The 24,358-nt window shown below is 44.3% G+C and overlaps 1 protein-coding gene and 1 long non-coding RNA gene across 4 annotated transcripts; both read right to left on the bottom strand.

The window, feature by feature from the left end:
- Positions 1–6,353: 6,353 nt before the first annotated feature.
- HEBP1 (heme binding protein 1) lies at positions 6,354–9,973 on the bottom strand. The gene is made up of 4 exons (XM_032106694.1): positions 9,814–9,973; positions 9,527–9,665; positions 7,885–8,065; positions 6,354–6,627 (listed from the first exon to the last, which is right to left on the bottom strand). The coding sequence occupies exons 1-4, from the start codon at positions 9,889–9,891 to the stop codon at positions 6,456–6,458; spliced, it is 570 nt and encodes a 189-aa protein (XP_031962585.1). The 5' UTR covers positions 9,892–9,973; the 3' UTR covers positions 6,354–6,455.
- A 1,141-nt stretch (positions 9,974–11,114) lies between these two features.
- Positions 11,115–21,158, bottom strand: LOC116442972. 3 transcript variants are annotated; one of them, XR_004239710.1, is made up of 6 exons: positions 20,757–21,158; positions 17,904–18,131; positions 16,431–16,520; positions 15,657–15,794; positions 15,126–15,255; positions 11,115–13,753 (listed from the first exon to the last, which is right to left on the bottom strand). It is a non-coding gene; the product is annotated as an uncharacterized LOC116442972 (long non-coding RNA). The 3 variants fall into 3 exon arrangements; XR_004239709.1 differs by lacking the exon at positions 17,904–18,131 and having other exon boundaries at positions 20,757–21,149; XR_004239708.1 differs by lacking the exons at positions 16,431–16,520; positions 17,904–18,131 and having other exon boundaries at positions 20,757–21,142.
- Between the last annotated feature and the right edge of the window lie 3,200 nt (positions 21,159–24,358).

The raw sequence follows: 24,358 nt of genomic DNA, 5'->3' as shown, positions 1-24,358 counted from the left end.
CACCCACCCTGGTGGGATGGGGAAGAGAAGCAGAAGAATTAAAGTGAGAAAACTTGTGGGTTGAGATAGAGACAGTTTAATAGGTAAAGCAAAAGCCACATATGCAGACAAAGCAAAGCAACTAATTAATTCACCACTTGCTATGTGCAGGTAGGAGTTTCAGCCATCTCCAGGACACCAGGGTTTCATCACATGGAACAGTTCCTTGGCAAGAAAAATGACATCACTCTGAACATCCCCCTTCCATTCTTCCCCCCACTTTATATGCTGTGTGGCACCATATGGAATGGAGTATCAGCTGGGGTCAGTTGTCCCAGCTGTCTCCCCTCCCAGCTTCTTGTGCACCCCTGCCCTACGTGCAACAGGAAGCAGAGAAGACCTTGGCTCTGTGTAAGCACTGCTCAGCGATCGCAAAAACATCCTTGTATTATCAATGCTGTTTCCAGCACAAATCTAAAACACAGCCCCACACCAGCTACTATGAAGAAAATGAACTCTATCCCTGCCAAACACACATAAAGTGGAAGCAAGGTACTGGCAAATGAGAGGCATGGTAATTACCCCGAAGAAACACCACTGAAGTAACCATCCCCTTGAAAGTGCCCTGACTAAATACTACTACAGCTCATGAAAGGTACTTCAATGAGCCAACACATGTTGATTTGGAAAGATGTTCCTTCACAAAGCTGAGTCATAAAGAAGATTGCAAAGGTCTACAATCAGTGATTAAACAGCTAGAAAGATCTACCAGCAGGGGAGAGCCCAAAATTGTCGTGCTGTACACTACTTTTTATTTCAATGCTTTGCTTTAAGTAAAAGGCTTCATTTATTTCATTTGTCTGGGTACAATGCATTTCAAATTTCAGATCTCCTCTTACTCACAGCAGCATTCAATTCTGTTGATCTTGTACTTCATCAGTTGTGTGGGAAGGTGTCCTAACTTTTTGTCTAATCAGAGAACTCACTTCAATTGCTTCTTTGGACTCCAATTAAGAAAGGCCTTAAATTAAACACTAGGGATATAAGAAAAAGTGAGTAAGATTGGAAAACATTGGAAAACATTGGAAAAACACTCAAGGGAGAACAGTTGCCATGGCAATCCTCTGTTTTCATGTGCTGAAGAAGACACATCCCAAACATGAACGTCTCTTAGAGCCCACCTAACTTCCAAGTCCAGGCATGGGCAGGGTGGGTGGTGCAGCTGTCCACATGGCACAGGCTGGGCTCTGCTGTCCCACCACAAGGAGCCCCAGAGTCAGGTCACACTGTCAGTGTCACATTGCACAACCCAAGGTCACTCAAGTCACAATGCAGATCAGGGTGCTGCAGCACATGGTATATTTCAGGATGTGGTTTCTGGGATCTTTCACTTCCACTGGTACTTTTAAAAACCTGCACCTTAGGCTCCTCAATCCAGTTTTCTCACAGGGACTGCACAGAAGATACGTCTCAGATTTCCCCAGGACCTTGATGATCAGTCAGACCTCACACTCAGTCTAAGAACAGTGCAGCTCCTTCCACCCCAGTCACTCAAATTTCTCTTCATGGGAGTGGGCAGCAGTGAGGGGTATTGGAGCGGTATGCACCCAACTCTCATCTAGGTATGGGGTCTGGATGTAGAATTAAGCAGGCAGATTCTCAGGAATGAAGCAGTATTTGCACTGACCCATCTTCTCCAGCAGCTCCCACAGAGGACTAGAAAAAAGGCATCTGCCATGGCTGAAACCTGTCTTGTGCAACGGATTCTGCTGAGAGCAAAGCAGAGATTATGAATGAGCTGACAAAACCAGCCTGCTGTTGGCATAGGCACCAAGCAGAGACAGAGTAGCTACGCTGGAAGTGTTTCATCCATTACTGTCAGAGAAGTCACTTTTACCACTGATCCCGCTCTAATAAATCATGTTGCCAAGCAGTTTTATAGAGGCGTTATACATCCAAAGCTACTTATGGTCCTGTTAAAAGAGATGCATTTCTTTTTAGCTCAGTGTGGCTGAAATGCTGTCACAGAAGAAAGAGAGCTGCTGCTCGGAGCGCTGTTCTAAAAGAGGTATTACTGTAACTACAATAGGGAGGGACGATGTGAGCCAGGAGCCACAATCTTCCTCCTCAGACCCGTCGCCTTGGGGCAGCATTGCAAAACTGAAAATTTGTGACCATAAGCACAATAGCTGCTCACACACTCTTTGCCACAGGGATTGATGAAAATGGGGAAATAATGATGTTACTTCCTCATTCACCATAAAACACCCATCCCCTCAAAGTGACTGGAGTATTATAAGGCTGGCAAGATGTACATGGACAACTTAACCAATTAGCTCTTTTATAAAGGCTGTCGTCTTCTTAATGCAGTGTTAGATATATTTAGGCATGTGTCTACAAAATAAACTATTTCTTTCTGAAGCTAACAAAGCTCTCATTCTAGCAGTCTTGAAACTTCAGTCTGCAAAAGTTCACCCTGTGGCTGCATTCACTCTAGTGAGTTATTCAGTGACTACAGAAGCCAAACAATAGATCACAGTAGCTGGTCTACATACACAGTACTTATACATACATTTATACCCATATGCACGTACATATATATATATATAAATATATATGGTTTGCCACCGTTAATACCAGCAGGAAAATTCCTTACTAACAAGTGGAGTAGCTTAGCAAGGTTGTATATCCAGCACAGCTAAATCTGCATGGCACGTGTATAGTTATGCTTTTAAATTTGGCTCTGTTTAAACGTAGCCCTTGCCGTGGCCCAATCTACCGCTATCATACCACTGCTTTGCACAGCACTGGGAGGGACCTGCCCAGCTGCTAATAACCAGCAAGGGCACTCCTGTCGCTGGCAGGCGGAGATAATTCCCAAGGCCACTCCCCTGCTGAGGCTGTCCAGCCCAACCCGAAGCACGGGCAGCTGTGGGGCTGTTGCACTGCGCTGACAAGGGAGGCGATGGGAAAGGGGCCACGGGCAGCAATGCACTCTCTGATGCACAAACCCACCACGTCCCAACAACCCAGCAAGGCGACCTCCAGCAGCGCTGAGGGGCCTTAGCAAAGAGAAACATCCACCTTTCAGTTTCCCCTGCACTGCCTTCTCAAATCAACACACAACAGGCAACATCATGACGCCCATGAACAACTGAAGAGCACCAAAATCTCTCCATTTCAGCATTCACTGGAGACAGAAAAGGACATTGCACAGGCACAGAAGAGAAGCAAGGAGTTCTCTATGCAACCTGCTACACTCTAATCTCTCAGAGAACAAATACTGCAGCGGATGGAGAAAAATTTTGTTTGTTTTAACATCAGTTCAGGAATCAACTGTGTGTAACACAGTGTCTGTGTAACCCATGCTGGCCTTGAGTCAAAATCCAGAATGCACCTCTGACTTCTGGCCCCAGCACAAAGAGGTGGTTGGAAATCCTCCAGTGTCAACAGCGACTCTGGCTATCCAAACAAACATTCACTTGCAGTGATGGAGGCGTATCAAAAAGCTGACTGACCCTGCTGCCTAAGGAGCAGAGAGACAGCCTGCTGGAAACCCTGAGACAAAGAGTATTTCTACCCTTCCATAACCAAGGAAGGACAAAAGGATGCCATGGATAGTAATTTCACCTTATTTTAGAAAGCATCCTGACAAATGCATGGGATAAAATCTACCTGGGTCCACCAAGCACAATAACAAAAATCCCTCAGCAACATTGTACTAGAGATAGGGAAATATTTAGAGAAGGTCTGAGCCCACAGTTGCACTGTTCCTGTAATCTTGTCTCAGGTATCCACTACTGTCCATCACAGAGACAGGGCACCAAGCTGGATGGACCTCAACGGGACAAAATGTCTAACATTTCTGGATCATACATCGTGTTGAAAATCAGTCATGAGTATTTGCCTGAACATTCATGTGTTCACTGCCTGTGAACCCCAGCCACAGGAACACGTAATTTTCCTCAGGTGAGCAGGCCCCTTGTTTCTACATTAACACAAATACATTGCTCAAAGCCTCTCAACGGCTGGAACAAATGAAGGAGATTACTCCATCACCTCCCATCTCTCACAGTCAGATAATGCAGGGCCACACCAGGATACCTAAAATAGAGATTTATTGGAAAAAGCATTATGACTATTTATAAATGCTGTGACATGATTAGTACCCCAAACACAAACTGGCAACCTACAGTCTAGCAAATCAACAACTCCCACTGAGCTCACAAAGTCAGTGATCAGCACAAAAGTTGTAAATCACAATATTATGTTTGAAATAAATAATTTCAAAACTGCAGAAAATACGGACAAAACCCTGGCATCTTTGTGTGTACAAAAAAGCCAATTCAGTTTGCACATGGCTTTGGCATCATTTAACAATGTTTATGAAATTCTATCCTGCCTGCCTGCCTGATGCAAAAGGCCAGTAGCAGGGCTGCACAGGCAGAGCCTACAGATGTTTGCTCTCACTGTTGGGTCTGAAGCTCTGACTCTCTGTTCAGAGTGTATGCATTTTATAAAAGAACCCCACCATGCTGCTGAGATGTGCAGCTCTGTATATACCAGGTTTATTATTGGCATCCCTAACACCTGAGATTTCACAAGATAAATTTTGAGACATTTCAAGGTTTTGATCATTGAAGGACATTCACCACAGGTCACCAGACTGTATCCAAAAGTTCCAAAAAGAACCTGGGAAGGCTGGACAACACTGTGCTCCTCCATTTCTCACCCATACAGGTTAAAAAAATCTGGGACATGAACAGTCCCTTTGGACTCAGGTACAAGCTTAATCGGGCATTTGCCACTTCAAAAATTCCTTCAAAAGCCTTATTCTTTGTTTGTCTTGATTTCTCTTTTGATTCTTCCTCCCCTGCACTGCAGTCACTAACCACAGCCAATAGCTTTCCCTTGTTGTTGTTGTTGTTGTTTGTTTGTTGCTTAATTAAATGATATCTGCTCTTTTTACCCATCCTGAACTAGCTGCTCTTGCACACAGGGACTGAAACTCTCCTGAAGTCCACAGCAAAGCTCTTACATGGCTCAGCAAGAGAGAAAAGGAAAGTGCATCAAAACCTCAGGTTTTCTGCTTTTACTGCTGAGCTTTGTTCTCAGAAAGCAGGCGCATGTGCAACAGCTTGACCAGCCAGAAGCCAAGATGCCATCTGACAAACGTCTCTTTCAGCTCCAGGGGAAAATGGCTTTTGGAAAGCACCTGAAGGACTGGGGCACTTCACCACCAGAGGACCACACCTCTTTTAGTGCAAGTACGCAAGTATACAGGCACCCACAGTAGCATGGTGTGTGATCGTTCCCCCTGCGGGCATTCTGCTGTCTCCCTGGCAGAGCCAGCCAAAATGCTGGTTTGATGCCTGACATATTTCAACATTGCCACTCTTCCTGAAACATGACCCACACTTGCTACTGTATTTGAAGTTTTTGAAAGGCTACTCAATATTTGACCCAAGTCCCTGCTTCCCAGAACACCCCCATGTTTTCCTTTTCCTCCTCTAAAGAAAACAGGTGGTCTGAGTAGCCCTTCAAAAACTGACACCTCTTAAGAAGTTTTTTAGGTTGGCACCCATGGTAGTTTCACTATATGTTCACCATTCTTCAAATGCACCCTCAGATCACAAGTAATAAGCATCTGCCTTCTTCCCAGCCTTGCATTTCTCTAATTCAATTAGATAACCACACATATTTCTGCTTTGGCCCTTGTATAGGCTAGTTTTAAAGAAATGTTACACAAAAGTAATAGGAAGGTGAGGAAATGATCTTGAGGTCTCCAGGTCCCATTGTCCAGCTGCTAGCTGAGATCAAGACATAGAACATGCCCAAACATCTGTCCTCAAACAGAAGAAAGCTGCAAACAGAACCTGGACCTTTCTCTAAATGACATTTCTCAGATGACAGAAGCGCTGATCTTCTGCAGGCTCTGAATTAATGTAAAGGATACTTATTTTCACTATGCTGTGTTGGCAGCAATGCCCGTGTCCCTTTAGACTGTTTGTGGAATGGCAAAGATAAAAGCAGCATTTTACAGCTGCAGCAAACTGAAGGAGATAAAAAAGTCTCTGTATGCACTTTTGTCATGTTTCCCTGTCCGGCTCAGGTGAGACTAATAGTCTGCCTCCACTTGGACGTGACTCCTGTCAGGCACCAGTCAATTAAGTACTTTTGGCTTTCTCAGCACTGAACTCTGGAAGCACAAAGGAGATAAAAACAAACCACGGTGAGATCAAGAGAGTCTATGTGGCTGAGGACCTGGTCTGGAACGAAGGAGCAGGACTGTCGGGAGGGTCAGCAAGTGTTCTTCTAAAATGACTTTTATGGCCCATAAAAGACTAAGCCATAGGCATGGAGAAAGGCAGTGATAGCTTTTCGCCTCTGCTGAATTATTAGTTTATTTTAAAGAGGACAGGGACATAGTGTGGGGAGGTTATCAGTGCAAGGCAGCACCACGGGGAGCCAGATGTTCACTCCTTCACAAACCAGACCTCATTGCGGCGTCCGTAAGGCTTCATAGGAGGGTCATAACCATTACACAAGTAGAAATCCTTGCGGTATGCAGCATCACTCCCCAGAGCAGCCTTCAGCTTGGCAGCATAGCTCACGTAATCTGCCTCTTTGGCATAGCCACCAAACTGCCTGCAAAGAAACCAGAGAGGTGTTTCACAGTCCCGGCAAAGCACAGAAAGGAAGAGAGAGAGAACAATAGATAGCCACAGTATATTTAGACATGTATTTCGATCCAGGTCCTGCCAACACGCACTCATGCATGCACTGTTCATTGTGAACCAGCACACTTCATCTGTGACAGATGAAGTCTCATGGGTGACACAGCCAAGGTGCAATCATCCTTTGGCAGACCCCAAAGGGATCCCCCCAAACAGCCCCATGTATGTCAGCCAGCAGAATGGCCCTGCCCTGTGAATCAACACCGTATCAGAGAAACAACTTTCTAAAACACAAGGTTATCTCCAAATCAGCCCAGCCCATAGTCCTCACTAATGCTGTCAACAACCATGTTCACTGTGGTGTGACCAACCATCTGCTGGAAGCCAGATCACGAAGGAAAGCCAAACTCTAGCTAGCCCAAGAAAAAGGGGAGGTAGGAACAGACAATTGGCAATTACAGAACATGATGCTGTTTAAAAGGGGTGGGCTGAAATGGGTCTGGTTTATGTCGACCTCCCACCAACAGGAACTGTTTCCACATCAGCCTGCACCTCACCACCCTCCCTCAGGGCTGACATTTCAGACAAAACAGGCTGATACTGCAGAAGTGGCCCATGCCCAGAGCAAAGGCCAAGCAGCAGCCGGAGGCAAGAAAGAAGCTAGTTAAGAGTCAGCCAGAACAGTTCAAGAAAGTAGGCAGGGGAACCTCCAAGGGGTAAAGACAAGGTGAAGAGCTTATTGCTGTTGTGATGCTAGTTTGAGTCCAGGCTGTCAGTCAACAGCTGAAAACATTCAAAGGTGATTTGAAGCAATGCAATGGCTGCTTGTTTCCATGGTGGGGTCTGGTATGAGTCCATCTGAATGAGGCTTCAGCTGACAGTTTGATGTGAACCACACCAAAGAACATTCTTAATGACTACAAACAATCTGCAGCCCAGAAAGTGGGAAAAACAATAGATTCATACAATAGAAATGGCATCTTTCGAGGCTAGCCTCCACACTTGTTTACCCAGTGGAAAAAAAAATCCATATTCCAAATCAGTGCAGCATGATCAAGGGTAAGAAATGACATAAAATGCCTGTCTTCAGTCTAGACATACCCTTCCATCTCCTTCTACCACATGCACCTCTTGTCCAGCAAGCCACCTGGTAAAACAAACACTGCTCTTCAGAGCACCCTAAAGACCTCAGCACTTGGGACTGGACATCCCAGGACGCATTCCTTACGTGGAATAAATGGTCATCCCCTCTCTTTCTTCAATCTTAATGCTTTCATCGGTAGGACAAGGTGGGTTGGCTTGAAACTGGCTCGGGATCCGCAGAGAGACTTTCACCTTCTGCTGAAAGGAGCCATCTTCAGCAGGAAAAGCAGTGATGGAGACAGGAGCAGTCATGCCCATTCCAACCCCTGAAACAGACACACAGACATTACTAAAGAAGTCTAGGTTCTCAGGAACTCACAAAATTAACAGGGAATTCACAGAAGCTAGTTTCAGTTTTGGAAAACTCCTCATATGAGCTCCTTGTCAGGAGTGGGCTCCTCTGGGGAAGTGGAACAGCCATCATCAGGCTTCTGCTTGGGCCAAGCTCTCTCTCCACACCAGGACCCTGGGAAATAAGTGTCCCAAGTGACCTCTGGAATGCTTTTTATTAATGGTGCTGCTTTTGTGGTTCTCTGAGACACTTTGATCTTCTGACAAATCAGCTGTAAGACAGCAGGGTCTGTAGCTCCAGGACAGCCCAGCAGCATATATAAAGGACATCAGCATTTAAATTAATACTATCAGCACTTAGCCATGAGTCCACAGCCAATACTGGGGGACAGGAGCTTTCTCTTAAACCCTTCCAAATGCTTCCAGACATTCTACAATTTCCAGTGCCCCAAAACTTAGTGCTGTTATGGCTTTCAGCAGGACTGTCCATGCTGTCCACACTCCAGGAACAGCATGCTTTTTTCCCACTCATTACCACCAAGAAGTACCACATGGCACTGAAGACCATTTTTCTTCACTCTTCTTGCAGGAGTAAACCTCAGGATCAGGCAGCCACAAAAACAGTTGAGATCAAGCCATCTTTCTCACTTATCTCTCTTTGATGTCATACCAGTGTTTGTGTCACATGTTATGTAGAAGGCACCCTTTCTACTACAGCAACAGCAATCACCTTTCCAAAACATGTTGCTGCAAATGCCATTTCCCACTGCATCCACCTCCTACTCCCATGGAGACTACACTAGTCCCTCTACTAGAGGCTGGAGAAAGGTGTGCCAAGAACATGTATATGTCTCAGAGCTACTCTGTGGTCTTCTGCTACGAATGGTTAAAATGTGCACACTTTAGTAAAACAAGAATCAGAAGCAATCACCTGGAAGCACTGCCATAAAACATTACAAAATACTATTAAAAAGGAAGCTCATTGTTCATTACTCTTTCATGAATAAAAATAGCCAGATAAAATATCAAGGTCGTAACTGTTATTTCACTGCTCACAAGGGCACATCATAGAACTGAAGTGTCCCAGATACCCTGGATTTCATCAGCTACTGCTCACCCAGGGAGCTGTGATAGATACATGTCTGCTTGTCCTCATGTTATCCCAGCTGCAAGGTAACTCATTCCTGTTTAAACAAATAATTTTTGAGATTTCACCCTGAAACAGAGATGGGTTATAAGCAGACTCATAGCATGAGTTGGCTGGGCACGACTTAACCTATGGCAAGTTTACTTTTCCCAGTGAGGGGCTATCCCCATCAAAGACCCCCAGTGACGGGAGCCACAAGCCAGGCGGGCCTGCAGTGCCATTGCCTCCATCCATCCTGCTTTCACCAAGCCTCAACCACAAGCCCCGCGGGGCAGGCAGCATCTCTCACCCTTGTCGTTGCTTCCTCCGACGTACTTCAGGAGCTTGACTGCCCCTTCCTTCGAGGCTTCGTCGAACGGCTTCCCCACCAGCTCCACCGCGGCGAACATCCCGCCCTCGCACGCCCTTTCCTCGTAGCTGACCTGATCCTGGGGAAGGAGATGGGGATGGAGGCGCTGCCAGGAGGAAGGCGCTGCTCGGGGGTGATACCCGCTTTCCCTCGCAGCGCCTCAGCCGGCCCCGCTGGCAGAACCGCCCGGGGAGCAGCGCCGGCCGCCCGCCCCGACACACACAGACCTTCTCGCCCTTGCTCAGCAGGCGGTAGGGCCATGCCTCCACCGTGCTCAGCAGCGAGTTCTTCACCATGCCCAGCATGGTGCCGCGCGGCTCAGCTCAGCTCAGCTCTGCCCGGCTCGGCTCGGCTCGGCTCGGCTCTGCTCAGCTCGGCTCTGCCCCGCCTGGCTCGGCTCGGCCCCTCTTGGAGGAGGTGGGAGGGCCGGGGCCGGGGCCGCCCCGCCGCCCGCAGCGCGGCCATCGCCCCCAGGGCGCGCCCGAGGCCGCCTGTGCTGCGGGGCCGGGGCCGTGCGAGGGCACCGGGAGCGGCGGCACCGCGGCGCCGGGGGGCGGCGAGCTCGGAGGGTGGCGAGCCCGGAGGGTGAAGTAAGGGAGGGCGCCGAGAAGTGTGAGGAGCCATGAAGTGCGGGAACAGGTGGTATTCATCTCTGGGAGACAGGAAATACGAGAGGGAATATGAAAGGAATGAAATACAGGAAAAGGAAGTACTGGCAAAGTGTGTCATGCATAGCGTGGAAGGGCACCGTGCTCCTGGAACTGCAAAATCATAGCCTCTTGTCTTTTGGGTTTTTTGGGGTTTTTTTTAAATAAACAGAACTAAAGGGGAACATAGTTGTTTTTTTAAGGAAGTGATCTGTGTTGCTGGATGTTGTAAGCTTTAGGTGAGAGGTCGATTTTAGAAGCCCCTGATGATATTTGATCTCCCTCCACTGTCCACCCAACTGGTCACCTCTGTTTAAAAGTTCCGTCCAGATCCCTTCCCAGAAATACATGTAAATGAATGCAACAGAGAGCTTAGATGGCTTCTGTAGCTGGATACATTTATGTGCATAGAAGACTTAGACACTTTGTGACAACAAGTGGGTTTTTTTGTTGTATGAGCTATGTCAAAGGACAAGTGCCAGCTAGAGGAGGTGCTTTACCCAGGATCTTTTAAGAAGAGGTCAGCAGAGGCAGAAATCAAATACCAGTCCCTAGGATCAGTGCCATGAGTCAGGCCAGCTTCCCCAGCAGATGAGACACCTCAAGGTGGTTGCTCAGCTGGACTTCTGCCTCGTCAAACAGAAAGTGAACAGTGCAGAAGTAGGCTGGCACATAACCTTCCTACAGTCTTAAACAGCAAAAAATAAAATTATAAAAGAAATAGGACACTAAAACTTTTCCATCTAGAGAGAGGGCCGTGCAAAGGCAAAGAAATTAAGATGGCTGTTATCATCTGATCAAACAGGCCGTGTTCAGGTCAGGGAGCTGGGCTGGAGCCTGGCATGGGCTTTCACAGAGTGAATGACAGGGGCTGCTATCAGTGGTGACAAGGTCACAGACTAGTAATTTATTAACCATTTATATTACTTGGTTTATTCACCATTATGCAAGAAATTGCAGAACTGTAATATACGTTGCATGCTGCAGCTTATCTGTTCTCTTTTAAAGCAAATGGTGAGTTTCTCCATCGTGCTGAGGAGGTTTTGCCAAGACTACAAACTTGAACAAAGCAGCATAGGAATACATGGACTGGGTTAAAACGGGGGTCCATCTTGTCCTGTCTTCTGTCTCTGGCAGAAGCTGGTGGTAGACATCTAGGTACAAAGTAAGAGTCTGCAATGATCTGGTCTGGCCTCCCACCACCATCAGTAACTTGAGGGACTTAGGGAAGTCTCATCTTTCTGTTTCAAGTAGTCCTCAATTTATACAACTTCAGGTTGCCTGATAAAATGCTTGTGTCTAAAATATGACTGTGAAAGCTAACATTTATGTTGTACTCTTCCTCCAGATAGGCCAAAATAACCAGCAGTCCCTGCAGCCCCAAGCAAAGCATCCCTTGGAGGGATCAGCAATCTGTGCAAGGATGCAGCTGTTGCTACAGCACAGCCTAGAAACTCTGAATGCAGAATAACAAGAAGTTAGGGGCCTTTCTCTTCTGTTATTCCTTGTAGTTTATGTAAATATATTCTGAGATCAAAATGCTCTACATTTCCTGAGAAATTATGATGACAACTTCAACAAAGGCACAACTCTATCCTTTTATCAGCCTTTTCACAGTCTTGATTTTTCCCTTCTCTAGCTAAGCAGTGTTTGAAATTCCCAAGCAAAAGCCAAAGAGAGCAAGTTAGAGTTTTGTTATTTTCTGAAAACCTGAACGCAGAGAATTTACATCCGGGAAATATTTATCAGATTGTCTCATACACTCCTCATACCTCCCCCATACAACTAACTCCCAGGTTGCAGCTAAAATTCTTACTGTGTTAATTCTTCTGGTCCATTCTGAAAGATTTCATATGAAACTAGGTTTTTTCCCCTTTTCTTTTGGAGGTTATTGTAGTCTCACTGAATTTCTTTCCATAAACTCAGGCTTTGGGAATCCTTAAATAGCTAGTCTGCATCCTCACTGTAACTGGAGAGTGTTTTCAAAACAACTGTCATGCCAGACACCCCCACAATCATTTAGACATAATCCATTCTTTATTTGTGTTCTCATAAATTGCTTCATCCAGACCTTAAAGAAAACCTGTTTCTTTTCCTCTCTGGCTCCCCTTCTTATGTTTCAACACATTTCATATACACAGTTGACTGCAATGCTGAATGGAAATCTCTGTATTGGATTTATCTTTAGAGACCTGAAGGGCAAGCCCACTCTATCCTCTGTTCAGTGCATAATTTGATTTATGCACTCTTTTTTATCACCAGCTTCATTGTCAGGAAGACATAGGGAAAGACAAGGTGAAGGCAGGGTATTCTGGGTAATCCCTGAGGGACCAAAGTCTTTGGAGTGCGTGTTTGTTAATTTTCTACAGATCTTAATTGTGCTAAAGGATATTGGGAAATGTCTGGAGGTCAGTGCAGGCATGTGGAGAAAATAACTCTGAATTAGACACCAGCTGAGTTGTTATCTGTGATTTTGGGGACTGAAGAGTCTCTTAAGCTATTTTGGAAAATCCTTCCAGACACCTATCTTTGCCATTAGGTATCTAAATAGCTTTGAAAAAAAAAATCCATGGGTCTTGGCAAAAATCAGTTCAGTGTGTTTCAGAGTGCTGGAATTTCTGAACATATCTAGTGAATAACACCATTCTGAGTGCACAGTTCCAGGTATCTAGAAAAACACTCCTTGCAGAAGGTGGATGTTAAGATTTGGCCCCTAGCAACTGATATATCTTCAGCGTCGAAGCATGATGTACAGACCAAGGTTATCCATCCCTACCCACCCTCTGAACATGTGAACATGGGCAAGAGGTTAAGGCTATATTTTGAAACATAACTTCCTCTCCCTCTCCCTGCCCAGCTGGAAGTGCCAAGCACTAATCCATCTTTCTGCATTCATCAGTTGTTCAGCACTCTTGAAGTTCAAATTCCCCAGCTGTTTCAGATGGAGTGCTTTACAAATAGGGCAGAGAGAGAAATTCACCTGATCTTTATAGAAAGAGCTTCCTCTGGTAAGCAGAAGGAATGCCTGTATAGACAAAAGGTATTCACGCTCAAGTAGACTGAGCTTGTCAACTTTTTTTCACTTGGGACACCAAACAGCCATCATTAAAGAACAGGGTCAGGTTTCATCTACTGACCTAGGTTTGGAAGGCAGCAACAAAATGCAGAATTTCTGGTCTCCTTAGCAAAGCTGACTTGTGTGTGTGCTTTACTTTTTTGTCTCTAGCAATGTCCCATTGAGTAAGGCTTAAGCAGATGAAAAAAAATAAAGATTTCTCTTTTTTTTCTGGTAGAGATTTAGGTGCTCTGAGGTCTCCTGCGAGCATACAACCTTCTCCTGTGCACCGGGAGTCTCCGCAGCTGAGTATTTCCACGCCTCTGGCTCTGCAGAGCATTCAGTCGAAGGGGAAGGACAGTTTTGCTGATGACATTGAGACGTTCGTTCAGTTCTTCCAGCCTTTTCCTTATCGACTGGACTTCCCTCACAAGATTGTCCACAGCTGCAGAGACAGGGCGGAGACTACAAAGAGAGTGATATAGAAGAATAACTTGATTAGGGAGTGTTTATGAGCATGCAAAGTAACTTACCATGACCTTTGTTTCTTGGTGGGTAAGGGCGCTTGATGATGAAAGAGTTGCAAGCAACCATTAAAAGATGCTTCAAAGTTACTGTGCCCTGTCAGTGATGGGAATTTATCTGAGGTGCCCCATCTGAACCCTGGAAACCACAAGGTTCGGGACCAGCATGAGCAACGTGGTCTTTCCAACACCTTATTTTAATTAGTATTAATTAACTAGGAGTACACATGGACACTAGGCCAGCAATTGCCACGGAGTACTGTTAGTTCTCAACATTTCTAATGAACCAGTCTGTGTCCTTGCCAGCAAACTCATTATTCAAAGCCCAGTACAGGATATATGGCTGGATAGTCTCATTACATCTTCCCGGACTAAAGTTAGAACTCTCCAAATACAAGACTGAATATCACCCCTGAAAATCTGAGGCACCAGTGAATTTCAGCACTGTCAGTGTGAAAGTTGTGATGAATTCTGTGCTGGTAACAACAGCTACCATACAGCCAGGGAGAAATCTACTTGATGCCAAAAGCCAATGTATAATCTGTCAAGTATAGCCTCCTGAACCCCTGATCTGTACAGATACTATATGACCACATGACTAGTGCCTTTTTTATTCTTCTAGCTTTTCCTCTTCAGTTGGTTCAATGTGTAGCATTTGCAAACATTTTTTTTTCTTGTTCCTAAAGAGAACAATGAGTTATGGAAGACAGCCACTTTACTTGCTTTATGAACAATTCTGATTTAAGTGATAATTAGGTTTCTAGTAATTCCCAGTATTCCCCTCTCCTTGCTTTCTTTCACTGCCTTTCCTACTCTCTTTCTGGAAATAGGAGATTGAAGTAAATTTTGTGAGTTTGCTCAACAGTTAATATTTCCTGCAATGCAAAGGGGGAATATGATGACATGAACTAATGAATAGCTTTCTCAGTCTAGGTGTTAGAGACTGAAATAAAAAAAATCCATGACAGACCAAATCAGCTTCTTTTCCCTGACCTGTGGCCAAGCCCATGTGTGGATTTGTAGCACAATTCACTTTTTCCAGCCTGCTCTCACGAGTGTGAGCTGCCAAGGGCATTTTCTTTAGGAAGATTCTTGTAATATAGTGATGGCAGTTGAGAATGTTTCACAATAATTAGTTAGCAGAGTATTCAGTTTACTAATCAGAGCTGGTAGCACAACAGGTACTGAGACAGTGTGTTTTATTTCCCCTCAGCTGAGAAATATGAAAATTAATCTTTAAGAAGATGAATCATGGACACCCAGGAGGACACCCAGGAGAGGACTGAATCCCACCTCCAGATGAGAGGAATTACCTGGAGAACTCAGGCAGGAGAGCATTTGGGTTGTTCAGCAGGGTGTGCTTCATTTGCCAGAAGATGTTGTTTCCCCATTTCTCAAGAGTTTGAGTAATGCTGTTAACACCTTCTATGTTGACCTTGTCAGCTAGGTTAGCAGGATGTCCATGGAAGAGAGGAAAACAAATGTGTCAGAACAAGAAAATATGATCCAATGCTCTGAGTTTGATTCCATTCCCCATCACAACTCAGTTGCAATGAAATGCCAAATATTAAACACATGGAGGATCTAAATTAAAAAGTAGATAACTATCCCTCATGGTGTAATTCTTGGCCTTGGGTGCCCACGTTTTCTGCTGTCACTGGATACCCCAGCTGATCATTTCTAAAACCATTTTTTTCTCCAGAAGTCTCAGCAGCTACCCAGGAATCAAGAAAGAGCAGTCATGAATGAGCACTGTCTATCTCACTCCAAGGGCAAAGTAAGTGAATCTGCAGCTACAAGTTACTGAATGCCTCCCATGCTGAACCACCACTGTGACCTCCTACCGCCTTCTCTGTAGTTCCATTTCTGATGCTGGTCCAGAAAGTCCTCCTGAGATTTACTGCAGGGCAAAAGGATGAAGAGGAGGAGAAGAGGAAGAGTCACCATGATGGCTGTTGTAGGATCTTGACTTCCCCCTGTCTCTGTGGAGACAAAAAGTCTTGCTAAGTGCTTTATTTCTTTTTTTCTTCTATTTCTCCACTTCCCATCTGTCACCACAACACCAAATTTCTCTTTGGTGATGTTTTTATTTAAAATGTTGTTGAAGTTGCTCAGTCTAGGTTTTACAGAAGCACAAGGACTTTTCTTTTTTACAGATATGAACTTTACTTCCATTTCAAGCAACAGAGGGGTACTGAGGTGCTTCATCAACTGGCAGCAGCTGGGGAAGTAGCTTTGTTTCATGTGTAGCCATGTTGGGATAGCACATTATAGCTATAATTGTTCTAGCAGTGTCAGGAGGAGGTACTATGAGGTATGAAAATTGCTGCATCCCTACTTTGTATTTGGGAGAAACAGGGTAAACAAAAATTAAAGAATTTATCAAGTGTCTCATATTTATCAAGTTTCTCATCGTGGCCAGAATAAAAAAAATGTTCTTTTTGATCTGATCCACTAACCAGTGGCAATATCTTAGATGCTGCCCAGTGATGGAGCCTCAAAGGCAACCCCACCCCCATGTACTATCTCCACCTTGCCCTGGTGTCACGGGGTCAGTTCCTCCAGAGCAAAGCTGCAGAGTCTACAAGACAGGTATATGAACTGATGGGAACACTTACCTCACTCCTTGTTTTCTTTCAAGTTGACCATCATTCCCAAGCCAAGGAAGTCAGCCCTAACCTGCAAGCCCTCCTGGGCAAGTACCATCTCTAAATGCAAGAGGATAGATCAGTCTCACCACAGCTTACTCATGCTAATTTGTTATTCTGTCCTAATAAATTAGTCCCTCTGTGTTGAATCTGGTATTTGAAATTTTTTTTAAAAAAATGTCATGAACAGCTGTTCTGCTAGAAATTGGCTGAAAATATCCATAATGCACATATTGCACATAGCAAAAACAAAAAATGCATTGCCAAGTTCATGGGGCTTAGTGATGATTTTGGTCATCTGTAGTCACAGTGATGGAGGGGCTCATGTGAGAAGCAGGCACATCCAGAAAATCCAAATTATTCTCCTATTCAGGTACATGCATCAAAAGCCTGAGATCTCACTGCAAAATATGAGGACATTAAATTTCTTTTTGAATGTAATATAGCCTTCATCTCCTAACCATCTGGGAAGAATTCAGTCACCTCAAAACCTACCAGAAGCTGTAGTAGATAAAGCAGTAAATAAATAATTCTTTTCACTTTGTGCCTTTCTTACATTTGATCACTAGTGCATTTTAATTGAAACTGCATTTATTTTTCCACTATTTAAAGCAGCAGTATGAATATAGCCATACTAATGGAAAATGTCATGGTACTTTAAAAATATTACTTTCCACCTGTCAGGATGTAATTTGTATTTAGTATTCTTCATCTAATTGGAGTATTCATTTAAAGGAAAAATAAATTACCTTCTTCCTATCTCACACATGCATACATCTTTTCTTCCCCCTAACCCAGAGCTGCCAAAATAAAGATCTTTAAGAAGGTCTGACGATATCACCAAGGCTCATAATGAAAAGGTCTTCATGGGCCTTCTTGAAACTATCTGCATTGATACCACACCTTCTCCACCTCTCATCTCTTCCAGATGAATGCTCCAGCCTTTACAGCTTTTTTTTTGCTTTCTTTGAATGACTATGCCCTGCACATGCCTTTTTAATCTTCCCTGATGGGAAAGGACTTACCAGACACCAATGTGTCTAATTGCAAATGATTTGAAAATGCTGCCAACATCAAGGGGACAATGTGGCTTCCAAGCTAATTGGAAAACTTCCTGAAGAGATTGTCCATTCCTTACTCTTTTCACCTCCCACTTGTTTCAATAGCCCACAGTTGGGATACTTTGATCTTTCTGTATTTGTTAAAAGAAGGGTGCTAATAAATTCCACCTACATCTGATACTGAAAATCCACCATACTTGAGTTCAAACTTTTTAAAACGTCAGGTGTCCAAATGAATCACAATACCCACATGCTCTATTTGCAGGGCCCCTCACAGACCAGTTTCTTTGTAGCTTTGCTCCCTGCATTCCTGAGGGTCTACTGTAATTTATTATCACAGTAAACTTCAGGTTATAATCATCTTTGAAGTAGATTCTCATACCTCAGACACACAGAAAATGAGCAATCTTCCTTCTCTTAAGTGGAATTGTAGACAGAAAATGGATATTCACTAACAAAGTTCCTAGCTGGAAAAGTCTGCAGGGTCATCTGTAACAGGAATCAGATCCCCAGCTGATTCAAATATGTCTTCTGCTCTTTTGCAGAGGTGCACTGGAAAGTACTATCAGGGTAGAACACAGATGGACAAGCAGGGAGAACTCTCTCACATCTGTGGATGGAAACCCTTTTCTGAATACAGAGAATAACAATAGCAACATACTAGCTTTGTCATTGTTACTATTAATTGCAATAATATGCAGTGCTGTCAGAAAATTACATCACATTCTGCCCTTGGAGCAGGGTAGGCTCAGTGATTCACTGGACAGTCCCTTCATCTGCAGGCAGTGAAGACCAACATATTTGTCTCATTATTACACAATACTTTTTTCATCTTTTAACCTTTTGATTCCTCACTTCAGCATTATAAAAGAGCTCAGCTAGCTTAATACCCTGAGCAAAACCCTGCTGGGATCCACAGTTGTGCCATCCAAGCCAGAATCCTTGCCCCAAAGCGAAGGAGTACTGCCAGGATTTGAACTCCCATCACTGTTCCTCTCCCATTAACCCCTTTGGTTTCTTGTTGCTCCATTTCCAGTGCTCATCCCTCCTTACAATGTAGTGGGCAATCACAACAGAGCACTGAGATTCCCTTGGTATTTGCCCCAGACTTTGACAACTGAGGTCAAGCATGATGACTGTTCACTACTGCTTGTGGCTTGTGCTGCCTTCCAGGATCTGGGGGATTTGCCCAGGTTACCTGCTTCTGGTACCAAACACAGCTTCATTACAGAGAGCCCTCTCTCCCCTGAAGCCTGAAGAGAACAGACTCATCCTATTGCAGACATGTGAGTTGTTGCTTTACGATGCAGAGCTTGCCTGCCCCTTGTACATCAAGAGGGCTTGAAACCTTCCCCTGTGCTTCTGACTGCTCTAAACACATGCCCTCTCCTGAGTGCATGAGCATCCCGGTGTGTTAGCTCAAGCCCATGGTTGCTTTGAGAAGAGGATGTTGTTGATTAGAGCTATCAATCACTGTAGTGATACCTAAAATGAAGGAATTTTTTTCTGCATTTGAACATTGAACTGCAAGTAAATGACATTCATGCTTTTCATTTAAGGTCTGTTCTCCTCTCATAACTTTTTCAAGTTCCTTTTGAGCTACTTTCAGACTGAAGCTGAAAAGTGATTCTAGATATTGGGTTGTTTGTAGAGAAATAAAATATACTTTTAAGTGAATCAGGGAGTTTGATCTCAGAGAAATCATAAATACATAAAGTGTAGCTCTCACTCCAATGATAATGGATATTTAAACATCAAAGTATGTTTAAGATTCTCTATTTTGTAAAGGATCTCAATAGATAATAAAACAATTTTTGCAGACTGTTGAAATTCCTCTATCTCTTTTTCCTTCTATCTCTTTTATTTCCATTGCAATATTTTAAGGTTATATTACTTACCCACATCCAACTAAAATGTTCTGGTTCATGTATTAGGTTCAAGAAGGTTTATGTTATATAAACCAAACAGATTCGTATTAAAAAAAAAAAAAGCATATTGTAGCTGCATACAATTTCTAATGCCAGTTCTGTGAGACTCCCAGCCTGGGATCTCGAAAGGTCTCTGAGCTTTTAGAGGAGAAAGCTGCCAAGCCTCTGAGTCCAGAACAATCAAAGTATTTGCAAGCTCTACTTGCAAAGCGGATGGCATTTGTTAGCTCTCCAAGCAAAAAAAAAAAAAAAAAAAAAAAAGGAAACATTAGCATATGCTTGTAGAATTATGTAATGGTGGAAAGATCGTGAAAAAGGCCAAAAATAATTTTAAAAATTAGATCCTACAATATTAACCCAGCCACAGTGGTATAGCTAAAATATCACCTGTTTCAAAAGTCTTTGTTATAAATCCATTGTAATGGAATATTCTTCAATTTATGTGTGTGGGTATAATGCTGTATGTTGGTACACACACACACACACACACAGAGACACAGTCAGTTTGGGGTTGGAATAATGATATCTAAGAATAACAATATCCTGAATTTCTCAAGTTTGGTAACAAATTTGAGTTAAATAGTGCTTTTTCATATAACTAAGAGTTACACTGCTCATTTTCTACCTGGATGTTGTGTGAAAGTGAAGAGCATCTGAATCCCTGGAAGAGCCTGACCACCCTGTCAAACAAGGAGATCTGATTGACAGCCGCGATGACAGACAGCTAGGGTGATGCTGTTGCCAGCAGGCAGCCATACTGGTGATAAAGGAGAAAAAATGCCATCCAGGTGCAAAGCATACATCTACTGCAAGATATCTGCTGCAATTCATAACATTACTAAAGTACTGTTGGTTTTGAGGAGGTAATATTCACCTTCTGCCTCTTCTCCAGGTGTGCCTGCTTTTTCAGGATATGCCTTATGTTCAGCTCTCTCTCATTTAGTGCTTGGTCCTTGCTCTTACGAAGTTCCCTCTCTCGCTTTACATAGGCACTCACAAACCTTGCACTCTCCATGTCTGTCTGTCTGACGGTCTGCCTGACTCTAAGTAGATTTGCTTTCTCTTTCTTTCTCCCTACTTCTCTCACTCTGCACACCCCTGTTCCCTGGAAATGTAGGTAGCAATCCTCCAACCTCCACGTCCATGTCAGTCTGCATATATTCCCTCCTCTCCTGGCTCTTCCCACAGGTGCCTTTAGGGTCCCTCAACACAACAACCTCTTTCTGAGGTATATGGATATGTTTCCTCCAAAGGAAGAAACAAAACATTCCTGGCAAAGAAGGCAGAGAATTGTATACAAGCATTACCTTTGCTCTTGAGGCCAGTTCTTCTGTGATGAAGCTTCCAAATCTCTGCCTCCCTGCTCCTTTCTTCCCTTACTACCCCCTCTGCATTTCAGCTTGCAACGAGTGACGTGTCTCTCTTCATTTCCCTGCTTTCCACATTTCCACAGTCTTTCCGTGGAGCCTCCTCCAGCTGTACCTCTCTTACCCCTCCCTCCCACTCCTGCAAACTAGCCATCTCTCCCCACAGATGGGAGCCTTATGGGAAGGAAAGCCTGGGCGATGGAGCCCTTCTCAAAACCAGCTCTGTCTCCAAGAACACCCGTGCTATCTTTGCCCCCGGTTCTTTTGGGCAGCTCTCAACTGCTGGCTCTCTGGCACAGCTGTATGACTTCCCGTACTAGTCACAGTTTCCACTATGCAGTGCTCCTCTCTGGCTGCTTGAAGCCTCCAGCCATCCAGTCATGAATTTGTTCACCGCGTTCTTCCTGCCTTTTAACTAACACGCCAATTAATTCCCTGCTGATTAGTTCATTCCTGATGCACTCTGCCAAATCTATTTCTAGTGGAATAAACAAGGAGGGATGAATCGGCTGCAGTGTTGTTGTTTTTTTCCTTTGACCCCCTCCCCCAGGTCTGCACTTGCCAAAGCAAACAGGCTTTGGTCTGGTCAGTACTTAAAAAAGAGATTTCAAAACAAATGCAAGGCGTTAAAGGGATTAATTCTGTGAAGCAGGGGGTGAACCCCTGATTCTGGTCCCATGTCCATGTCGAACTGATATTTTGCTGTGATTTGAGAGGATGTGCAGCCGACACAGCCCAAAGCTGCAGAATTGCTGCACACATCAGCTCATGACTAGACCCATGGCACTACTTGTGACTGCCTTGGCCAAATCTGCATTCTTCTTGATATTACTTCTCCAGTATCAACTGGCAAGAACACCCTCTCTGTTTCCTGACCAGCCTATTTTTACTTAACTCAGTTTTCCACAGCCAAGATGCTGCACTATACAATGGGAAAAAGATGCTTTTCTCACAGGGTGAAGGACTGTTCAGCCACTCAGAATAAAAGCAAACACCCAGAAGTAAGGAACCAGAGGATATGTGCAAGTGATAACAGATGGCGCAGTTACAAATGCGGTATTGTGATCACAACGGAGTGATGCTGGTGTAAACCAGTTGAGGAGCTGATTGTGAGGGAAGTTGAGTGGCTCTTAAGCACAGTCCATAAACATCAGCATCATTATTTAGTCAGCCACTTAAATCCAGTCAAGGAGAAGTTCCACTGAACCAGACTCAGGGATATCTGCTTCTCTGACATCAGAAGCATGTGGTTTTGGCTGCTTCTGCTCCCCCAGTCCCACTGGCTTTGTGGCAGGGAAATTTCTGGGAAACTGCCTTACTTATGGAGCCTTGCCACTGAAACAGCAGGACACTCATTTGCAAAGTTATAAAACACCAGTTTTAAAAATCAGTGCACAATATACAGGCTTAACACAGACTAGCCTCCGGAGGAACTGGAAACTTATTTTTTCAGGGCTCTAACAAGCAAACAAAATGTCCAGGCAACAGGCAAATAACCCAAACAATCATCTGCCTCCAGCTGTTCCCCATTCAGCATGTGGCAAACACAGTCCTATTATGCCTTTGCATCTCCCTGCTAAGAGGAAGCGAACTGCTGATGGTCAGTGTGAGATGGGGACACCAGCGTGAATGTTCTGAGCAAGAAGCCCTCCACAGGGGCATGACACAGAGACACTGGCTGAGCAAACCTGACGGCACTTCACAGCATGCATCGACCCGGTGCTGGTAGACCAAACTGCTCAGAGGGAAGAGGGCAATTCCCAGTGGCACATTAAGATGTATGCTTGCTGCTGGGCAGTTTGTGGGATTTTGCAGCAGATGCTGCCTTCCCTCTTGTATAACATATCCCCTTCTTATCTACCCTCTCCTTCTCTTTATTGCTGCTCCAGTTCATACACCACTGGGCACTTCCCTCTGGGCTCTCAGCCAGAGTGCCCAGCACTGGCAGAGCAACATTGAGACTGGAGACAGACCCATCAGGAGTTTGGCTGGGGCAGCCCTCTGCAGGAACTCCCTCAACTAACACACCCCATGCCAGCCCCTGTGATGGCAGCATGTGGGCACATCCCACAACCTCAGGTGCTGCACAGCTGAAACTTTTGTACAGTTCTGACCACCTTTTGGCCTTTTTCTCATGCTGGGATGAACTGGTGTTGATTTTACTGCATGGGTTCATTAGAAACTCCATGGTCATCTGCACTACTTAAAACTTCCTGAAGTGTCCCCGCTGTTTTCCACCTGCTAGAAATGTTATTATCAATTTCCTGAGTTTAATTGCTTTTATTGTTTCTTACTGTTATCCTTCACTGCTTGGTTGTATTTATTTTGTTGTTTGAACAAGCATTTCCTATTTATTGCAATGTCTACTCCTGTGTGACAGCTCTGTCATGGAAGGACTCAGCCAGGCACAGGAGGAAAGAGGATGGTTTTCCTGGCCTTGTCATGTAGCCATGCAAAATAGGAGGATGGGATGAATTAAACAGGTAAAAGTATTAGCTTACCACTAACAGGAATGCAAAGACACAGGTTATTTCTTCCCTCTGGACACCTGGAAAAAGGTACAGCTGAGAACAGCTCCTGCCCCAGCAGCTCCTCAGGAGGTGATTGCCCCTCTGACCTTACAGCAGAGCTGTGTATGCAATCACTCCATTGTGCAGCTCTGCATGAGTGACCTTCTCTAGCCGGAGGACCTTAAATAGCAGTGTTTAATGTGTCTCCTTTCAGGGTCAAGGAGCAACCAGAGGTTTCTGTGCCAGCAGGCTGGAAAAGGTTGTAATCTCTGGCAGACAGGTGGCAAGAAGCAAGGGGTGGCACAGGCTTAACACTGATGAGGGGCCGATGGCTGTGTATTTTCATGCTTTTTGGCTTGTAACATTTTTCTAAATGACCACATTGTCTACACAAAGCTCTCAGAATTCCAAGTTTAACTCCAAGTATCTAATTTTTTGGCATCTGGCTTTTTCAAACTGCTTTGGAAAAAAAATAAATAAAATGAACAGTGACATTCACATAAATTAATGATCTATTTGCGACTTTTTGATTGATACTAGAACACTTGACAGGTCCAATTTATATGCAAATCAGCTTACACTCACAGCATAAAGAAGGAAAACTTCATTTCTCATGCTTTGCAAATCATTAAATCCTCTGAACATATTGCTTAGTCATATGTTCCTCAAAAGCATCAGTTTAACCACAAATCACTTGTCCTTGCAATCCATTAGTCTCCCAGTGAATTTTGGGCTTGGGGAACAAGCCATTTTTGCAGGAAGGCATGAAATTAAGAGTGGGTTATGCTGTACCACGAATGTAAAAGCATTGCAAACTATGGGCTTTTGCACTGTATGTGTGTGTGCCAGATGTTAGAAGATCACAAATGAGGACACCAGACGTCCCAGCTCCTGCTTCTGGCTGTTTTCTGCCATTCCTTTGCTCCCAGCTCTAATTGGTACCAGAAGCATTTTCTTAGAAGGAGTCACTCTGCTGGACAGCTCTTGCCCTGTCTATCACAGGCTTTGCTAACTGAGACTTGTAAAGGATCC

Source organism: Corvus moneduloides, chromosome 4 (assembly GCF_009650955.1).
Source record: "Corvus moneduloides isolate bCorMon1 chromosome 4, bCorMon1.pri, whole genome shotgun sequence".
Lineage (NCBI taxonomy): Eukaryota > Metazoa > Chordata > Aves > Passeriformes > Corvidae > Corvus > Corvus moneduloides.
This window is presented reverse-complemented; position numbering and strand designations above follow the sequence as displayed.